This window comes from Notothenia rossii (assembly GCF_949606895.1).
Source record: "Notothenia rossii genome assembly, chromosome: 7".
In the NCBI taxonomy this organism is placed as follows: Eukaryota; Metazoa; Chordata; class Actinopteri; order Perciformes; family Nototheniidae; genus Notothenia; species Notothenia rossii.
The window spans coordinates 6,941,072-6,949,310 of record NC_136905.1 but is presented as its reverse complement, the minus strand read 5'-3'; the positions used below and the strand labels follow the sequence as shown (position 1 = coordinate 6,949,310).

The 8,239-nt window shown below is 39.5% G+C and overlaps 1 protein-coding gene across 1 annotated transcript in view; it reads left to right on the top strand.

Moving 5' to 3' along the window:
* The first annotated feature begins 5,914 nt into the window (after positions 1 to 5,914).
* The window catches only part of dpy19l1l (dpy-19-like 1, like (H. sapiens)), a 30,633-nt gene continuing 28,308 nt past the window's right edge, over positions 5,915 to 8,239 (top strand). The window contains exons 1-3 of the mRNA XM_079694269.1: positions 5,915 to 6,312; positions 7,165 to 7,189; positions 7,287 to 7,374. Coding sequence (XP_079550395.1) covers positions 6,111 to 6,312; positions 7,165 to 7,189; positions 7,287 to 7,374 — 315 coding nt within the window. The 5' untranslated portion in view covers positions 5,915 to 6,110. The remainder of the gene's footprint in view (positions 6,313 to 7,164; positions 7,190 to 7,286; positions 7,375 to 8,239) is intronic.

Below are 8,239 nucleotides of genomic sequence, written 5' to 3'. Positions count from 1 at the left end.
TTTTGGATCACAGGCCAGAGATTGCAGCATTCTTTTTTTACAGACATTGCCACAGACAAACCTAAAGATACATTTATTTATTTTTTAAATCAATGATGTTAGAGTTGCCCTATTATTCTAATCGCAAGGTTCATATTAGTATTTAGTGTCTCTACTGTGCTGCAGCACCTCTTTTCACCGTCTGCCTGAACACCAGAGCCCAGTCTGCTCTGATTGGTTAGCTGGCCGTCTCTGCTGTTATTGATCACCCGCTTAGAGATGTGCCGCCTCTTAGCCTATCACGTACTGTGTGTTGGAGCGCTAGCCAAAATAAGTGTGAGTGTTACATAGTGATGTCATTATGTTACAGAAGTAAACAAAGGAGTCTAATCGAGGGAAAACCTCAAAAAGCATAACAGGGCCCCTTTCAAATATGTATTTATTTTATTGGTCTTATTCAGACACGGCTGTTTTTAATTAGCAAGAGGTCCCTTAAGCAACACACCCGATGAAGCACCTTGGATATGAAGTGTCATCAACCCCAAACTTCAACACTGGCTCGGGACAAAATAACCCGGACACCCACACCCTCACCCTGCCAGAGCCATGCTGTGTTTGGTGTAACAATAAATGTCTACATAGTAATCACAGGCTGAGCTAACAGTTTACAAAAGCTTGTCCTTCACAGTCTTCCTCTGACAGCCCTGATGACAACTCAGCCTCAGTTATTGTATTTCGTCCGCAGCCCGCCAGCCGTGGATCAGCCGGGAGTTTGAGAAAATACCACCATGATTTTGAAATTGGGGGTGATGATGAGAGACGTGGCATGCAGGGAAAGGGGTTTTATCCCATGCAATGTCCACATGTTCTGGCGGTTTTCAGGCGTGGCTTTGGATGGACAAACGCATGGCGCTCCAACAACAACTGCTGTATAGGGTGGTGTAACAATAAGCATCCTGTCAGAAGGGCGCGGGCAAACTGAGAATTACATTTTGAGAGAAATAAGTTTAATTTTGATTGTGATAGAGATCGAAGACACTGAGAAAGTTTGGCCAACATTGACAGGATTTGAAATTGAGTCGAGCCAAGATACTTTAATTTCTATTTTCATTGCACTTGCAAAAGAAGGCAGGTCAAGTTCATTTTATAGACAAAGGGATATGTTCTTGCAGGTAAACTCTCAATACATGCATGCAGTACAAAACAACATAAAAACCCATTTTGTTCAAAAAATGTAAAAAAAATAGGGACGAATATTCATTTAAAAAAACATGAAAAAGCAATTTTTCTTTAAAATGTTGAAGACATGAAAGTACATAATTAATAAAAAGTGTAAATAAACACTTAAAAGTTCAATTAGATACGTCATAACTTGTTTTTCTAAAGCTACGTCTGTTTCAACCAACTCTCCTTTTGAATAGCAGCTGCTCTCGCTGATTTATAGAATTTGTTGAAAAACATTCAGTAAATTCTAATGGAATTACAGCTCTATTAGTAGATTGAAAGCAAAAGTCAAAGACACAAAATCCTGTCAAATTATAAAACAAATGTCCCGTGATCCATGACCTCAGCTTCTGCTCCATGTTCGTCTTCCTTCTCATTTTTTTCTGTGAGGATTTCCACAGTGTCTTTTCTTTCCCAGAACCGAGTTGACAGAGAAAAACAAACACACTGTCTACATCACCCTGAGCGGGAAGCAGCGTGCAGATGTTTGTTTGAGGAGTTTGAGGGAAGCTACCACCAGAAATCAGACCGTTTTCCCCCTTCAGCTCCCTCCCTGTGCTTCTCCAAGCTAAACAGATGAGATCAACGCATCTTTCCTGATGTTGCTGACTCTGTCGTCAGTTAGAAACTTTTGCACACACTATTCAACCTGAAAGAGATTCTTCTTTCCAAGATCTGATGTTTTTTTTTCCCATGGAAATACAATTGCCCTTCTTCCTTTTATTGTCCTGGGGATCTGCAGAATCTCTTCCATCCACATGATGATAATCAGAATAATCTGAATACCGCTATTCGTCCCACAGAGGGGAAATTGACATTTTTTACAGCAAGTAAAGAGCCAAATATTAATTAAGAAGCATGCATACATATATTAAGGATCGAAGTAGAAATAACACAATTTAAAGTTTACAAAATACACATACAGTGTAACAGTTTTCAAATATAGCAGCCAGCTGAAAGTATTAAAGGTGGAAGTGTACTATATTGAACAGCTATTTACAGTATATATATATTGCACATAAGTAGTATTGCACAACAGGGGTGTTATAGCCTTTGTTGTTGTGTGTGGGGGTCTGCCAGGGGCCATGATGGTTGTAAAGTATGACTGCTGCTCTCAATAAATGTAAATTTGTTGAAACAAAACAGAATATGAAAAAAGGAGCCTTTAAAATATTTGTAAATGTCTCTTTGGCATCAGAAAACCAGAGCCGCTGTTCCAAAAATGTTGAATTCTTATTCAAGATTTTCAATATTTTGTTATCCTTTAGTGACATCTGCTGGTTTTAAAATGATGGCGAAACGGTCATGAGCTAGAGGAGTGATAATAACAAATTCTCCATCACAATGAATTCAATATTGTCCCCTAGCTTGAGGCTTGATTAACTAAAATAAACTTAAACCATTACTGGCTATAGTTGTTAAGTTATATATGTACCTAATGAACTATGAATCTTTTTTTATATGTCTATTCTATGCCCTTTTTTGTTTATTACGTATTTTACTGGTATTGTTGTGAACTTTTTCCCTTGCTGGCATGTGCGCCATCATGGCAACATAACAGCCCAGCGGTCAACATGGAGAGCGGCATGACTGAATTCTGACTGATTTGTTGTATTGCAACCAAAGTGTATCATTATGGTGGTTTTGATTGACTTAATTGTGTTATATTTTGTTTAATGTGTCCTCAGTGGTTCTGGTTTATCTCTCGGACTGGAGAACAAGATGAGTGATTCAAAAGAGGAGGAGGACACATATTCATTCTCCAGCTGTCTGTCTCTGAAGAGTGACCGGTCTAAAGGAATACCTATATTCTTCAGTGATGAACCTGGACCCTCAGAAACAAATTGAAAGTCTGTTTCTATTGTAAACGGACCCGAAGAAGGTTCATCGTTTATGTTATCTGATCATCCAGACTGCTTTTATTATAATTACGCATGAGCACAGCACAGTACGGAAACACAGTACAGCAGAATGGAAAATGCAGTGAAGTGCATTTAATTACTGCAGTTAAATACATTGAACACACACTGTAAAGTACAGTAAATATAAAGTACAGTGTAAAAGGGAAATGGAGGACAGTTAACATTATCCAAGGATATTTCGTTTTTAAAACAACAAAATGTGTTATTGTGCTTTCATCTTTTCTTTTTCAGAACAAGGGTTTCTGCCTAAGTGTAACCCTCACCCTGGCCTAAGCATCTTTTTCTAAATATAATTTCAGATGTTTGGTAATAATAGTAAAAAAGGGTGAGCAGGTTGTGTTCAACACTGGCAAGTCTAGCACCCAAATATTTTCTTCACAGCTATGCTCTTCACTGATGTCTCCCTACTGGTACCTGCACCCAGTGTTTAGACCAGACGCAAAGTGTCGCTTAATGGTTTGCGCCTGGCACAAGAATTAAGCGAGTACAGCAGAAATGCAAAAAGTACAGTAAAGAAAAGCAGTGAAGTACAATAGGGAAAAGGAGAAAGGTACACTGAAACACAGTAGAGGAAAGTCAAGATTCATCTGTGTTCCTTGGCATTTTTCAGCCACACTAAATAATCAACTATAGTGAAATCATTCTCACACAGTACATGATGAACTTTGTGTTAGGTTAAGTTAATAAACCACAAACATGTAACATGTTTTATTCTCACAAATGAATTGAAACGACAGCAACCCACAAACACGACTGTAAAATATAGAGTTTAGAGCCAGTCGAAAACATTTTAACCAGGCAAAGCTGCTCTTAACAAGAACTAATCATATCTGTAATACCCTATTCTGTGAGTCAACAATGTAATTAAAAGTTGATTACTGTGACTTACCTACCACTTGGGCAAGTTTATTCAAAATATATAGCAAGAATTTGGGTTTTAGCAATGACTGAATATCAGTTGCCACCAATGTAACGTGCTATAAGGTATGTGTTCATCTCCACAGAGCAAAGCCGTGGGAACATGTTTCAAATGGGGGGTGCTGTGGGGATGGCACCAGGGCTGGTTCTGACCAATGTGCTGCCCTATAGGCAAGATTTTAGCTGGCAATGAAAAACCTCTACAAAAGACCAATACACTACAAAAAGAGAAACATATTGACATGGTAGACAGCTTATATAAAAAGGCTTCAAATGTATTTAGTATTACAACATGTTTTAATTGGGGGGTGGACTTCACATCCTCTAGGGGGGTCCGGGGGTGCCCCCCCGGGAAGATATTTTTTACATTTTAAAGTAAAATGCTTCAATCTGGTGCACTTTGAGTGCCCAATTAATAGAGACTGATCTAGGGGGTACAACTCTAAACACCCAGAAAAAGATCGGTTTGCATTTTATTAATCAAATAAGTATGTGAACATTTTCAATAACCTACCATAGCCAATAACAAATAAATGTAACTTATTTTTGTTGTTCATTCATATCTTATTTTACCAGTTAACATTGATTTATTTATGCATATTTTTAAATCTCTCCAGTTTTAAATGATATTTTTGGTTTACTGTCCTATAGTAGGCTATACATTGGAATGATTTCAAACCTGTTTTTATTTATCCTAATAATTATAAAGGTGTGCCTTGGAAATATTTGTTTACATAAATTGTCATCAAAACGTTTGAGACTCACTGAGATAATTTAGACCAAATTGAACTAAACCCTCAGAGTCCTTTACCTCACTGAGCCTCTCAGTCTGACAGGACAGAACTCTCCCTCCACATTATTGTAGAAACAGCTTCTTATATCCGTTAGCGCAGCAGAAGCTAACAACAATCTCCGCCGGCACCGGTGCACCCCCTCTCTCTATCTCTCTCACTTTGGCTGTGAGCTGTGGGCGCCTGATAAGCCAACACCCCCCACTTTCATCACTACAGCACCTATCGTACAGAGCAAATGGAAATGTAACCGGGGTGAAAAGGGTGTTATCTTTACTTAATTATGAATGTTATTACATCAAGGCTGAAAATTCGTTTTTATTGTATTATATCTTGTAGAAGTGCAGATCCCCTATCCTCCACCAGGGGGTGCTGCAGCACCCTCAGCACCCCTACTTCCCACGGCCCTGCCACAGAGGGAAGAGTCCTGTTCCTGTGGAGGAGCAGTTGTCCAGCTGTGCTCTGTGTCAGGACGTCCTGAAGGATCCAGTCTCTACCAGCTGTGGACACAGGTTCTGCAGACAGTGCATCACCTCAGGGAGCAGCAACCTCCATCAGGAGACTCCTCCTGTCCCCAGTGTAGAGAAAGATCCAGAACCAGAGCTGACCTTCTGACAGCCAGTCAGACCAGAACTCTACAAAGTAAGTCTGTACATCTGTGTGATGCTGTCTTCATGTCTGATATCAGGATTCTTCCTGTTTTTTTATTACAGCAGAGACAATAATTTGAACCCTTTCTTTATTTTTTCTGTTTATCGTTATCATCAAGTTCTCAAAAATAATGTTCCTGATTCTCACATGTTTCCTTCTCTTTCAGAAGAACGTGGTCTGCAGGAGGTTTTAGTTGAACGTAGGATCAGTCTGAGGAGGAGATGTGAACGTGTGACTGAAGGAACGGATAAAAGTGAAACGCGCCCAGTGTGTGTGTGTGTGTGTGTGTGTGTGTGTGTGTGTGTGTGTGTGTGTGTGTGTCTGTGTGTGTGTGTGTGTGTGCGTGTTTGTTTGTTTTGAACAATCTGGTAAACAGTATGGTACCCGCTGCTTGTTGTTGTCATGGTTACAAGCAGAAGCTCCTTGTAGTTGCGACATACGGCCGGCAGGGGGCGGAGCTTCATCAGATGTGAAGGAGGAACCAGTGAAAGCATCAGGCAGCAGGTAGTGAAGGGGCAGATCCGCGGACCAGATATCATTGAGGGGCTGCTTAGCTCACACCCCTCGGTTTTTTTTTCTTATTCTCCTCGGATTCTCGCCTCCGTGGCTCTTCCCTGGCGAAACTATGGTGGCTAAAAACAGAAAACAGACTGGAAAGAGTCCAACGACCCAGGCTGACCGGAGCCCGCTTGTTTCGCCTCCTGCCAAAAGTAACGGCAGGCGAGCAGGCAAAGCTTTCAACGGCTCCCATCCTAACGGGCTCATCAGACACAAGCTGGGGCTAACTCCTTCTGCAGTCGGGAAGCTGGGTGTCACTCTTCTGCTCGGTGAGTTAGCCTGTTAGCTTCTCCGTGGACCCCCAAGCTAACGGCTGCTAACGTTATGTGTATAACAGTAGCATTAGCGGGTAAATTAAGTTATCTCCGCCGCTGATTAGTTGGCTAATGTTAGCACATAGAAGCTAGCTCAGGAGCATTAGCCACCTATTGTTGCTATTATTAATGAATATAAAAGTGTTACTATCTGCCCGGTGCTTGCAGCCGTGTTAACAGGTTTTCTTGCAAAAGTTAAAGCTAATGTTTTTTATGGGTTATCTTATGAATTCACCGCAGCAGCCACACTTTTTATTATCCAACTCACCCACCCTCAGAGATGCAAGAAGTACTTAGATATAGTAATTAGGTAAAAGTGGAAGTACCAGAGTGTAGGAATACTCTGTTTGTTACAAGTAAACGTCCTGAATCCAATGTTACTCAAGTAAAAGCACAAAAGTGTTAGCATCAAAATATACCTAAAGTGCCAAAAGTAAAAGTACTCATTATGCAGATTGGCCCATCCAGAATAATATATGTTTTTATTATAATTATTGATGGATTAAAGTAGTATCAAAACTGGTAAAGGTGTACCTAGTTGTATGCACTTTGTATACTGCAGGGTAGCTTTCGAAAGTGACTCAAAGTGTAACTATAGTCCTTTTTAAGTTTTGATTATATTTCACATTATTAATCAATATGTGCAAAGTAATTCAACATATAAAATACATCTCGTGGAGATAAGGTATACTATTTACCTCTGAATTGTAGTGGGGTAGAAGTACAAAGTAGCAAAAAACGGAAATACTCAAGTAAAGTACACATTTTTGTTAAGCAGTATTTACAGTTGATTATCTCTGTCCACAGCTGCTCTGACTGGGTATCTCCACTGGTAAGTTTCACTATGATCATGTTATTGCTCACACATTACTGCTGTGTTTACTTGTGGATTCAGCTCTTGGCTCACATGTTTCTCCTGCTGTCATCAGGCATCATCTCTCACAGCTGTTTGAGAATGACAGACACTTTTCACACTTGTCAAACCTGGAGAAAGAAATGGCTTTCCGGACAGAAATGGTAAATTGATTACTGTTGTTATGGTTTTATTGTTATGGATATACTAATAACATTGTTTTGAAACAGTTGCCACTATGTCCTGTTGTGAGACAGTACAGGTACAAGTGTAATTGCTGTTGCATAACGTATGGGGTTGTATGCAAATCGTGTCACAGCAGGACTGCAACTAACAATTACTTGAATTCTCATTTGGTAAAACTATTTTGAGACTTATCGGCTGATTGATTGCAAAACAACTTAAACAACAAGTTAATGCCATTCAATGCCATTGGACATCTTTAAATGTCTTGTTTGTCCGACCAACAGTCCTTAACCCGAAGCGATTGAATTTGCAATCATTTAAAACACAGAAAAGCAATACATTCTGATATTTGAGAAGCTGGAACCAGGAAGTGTTTAGCACTCGTCCTTGACAAATGACTCGTGTTATTCATTGATCGTAAGAATGGTTGCAGACCAATGTCTTTGTGGTTAGACCACCAATCAATAAATCAACTAATCATTTCACTTTATACGCTGAGATTTTCTGCTATTTTGACACTTGCATAGAACTTGTATCACTCTTATAACAGAAAAATCAGATAGACCTACTTTATCAATATACTTTTGGAACGATAAGATAATATTCTGCTTTCTATTTGGCAGCAACTGTGATATAATGAGTCCGTTAGATGTCCAGGTGTCTACCTCCTTTGCATCTGTATATCATTCTTATCATTAACATATGATATGATGCCTAAGATGAGCCATGATGACATGAGGTGCATTTATTTACTAAAAGGAACAATAGACAACAGTGTTTTCAACATTAGAGCTGAACCCAATAATCTATTAGACAACTGACAGAAAATGAATTTGCTACAAT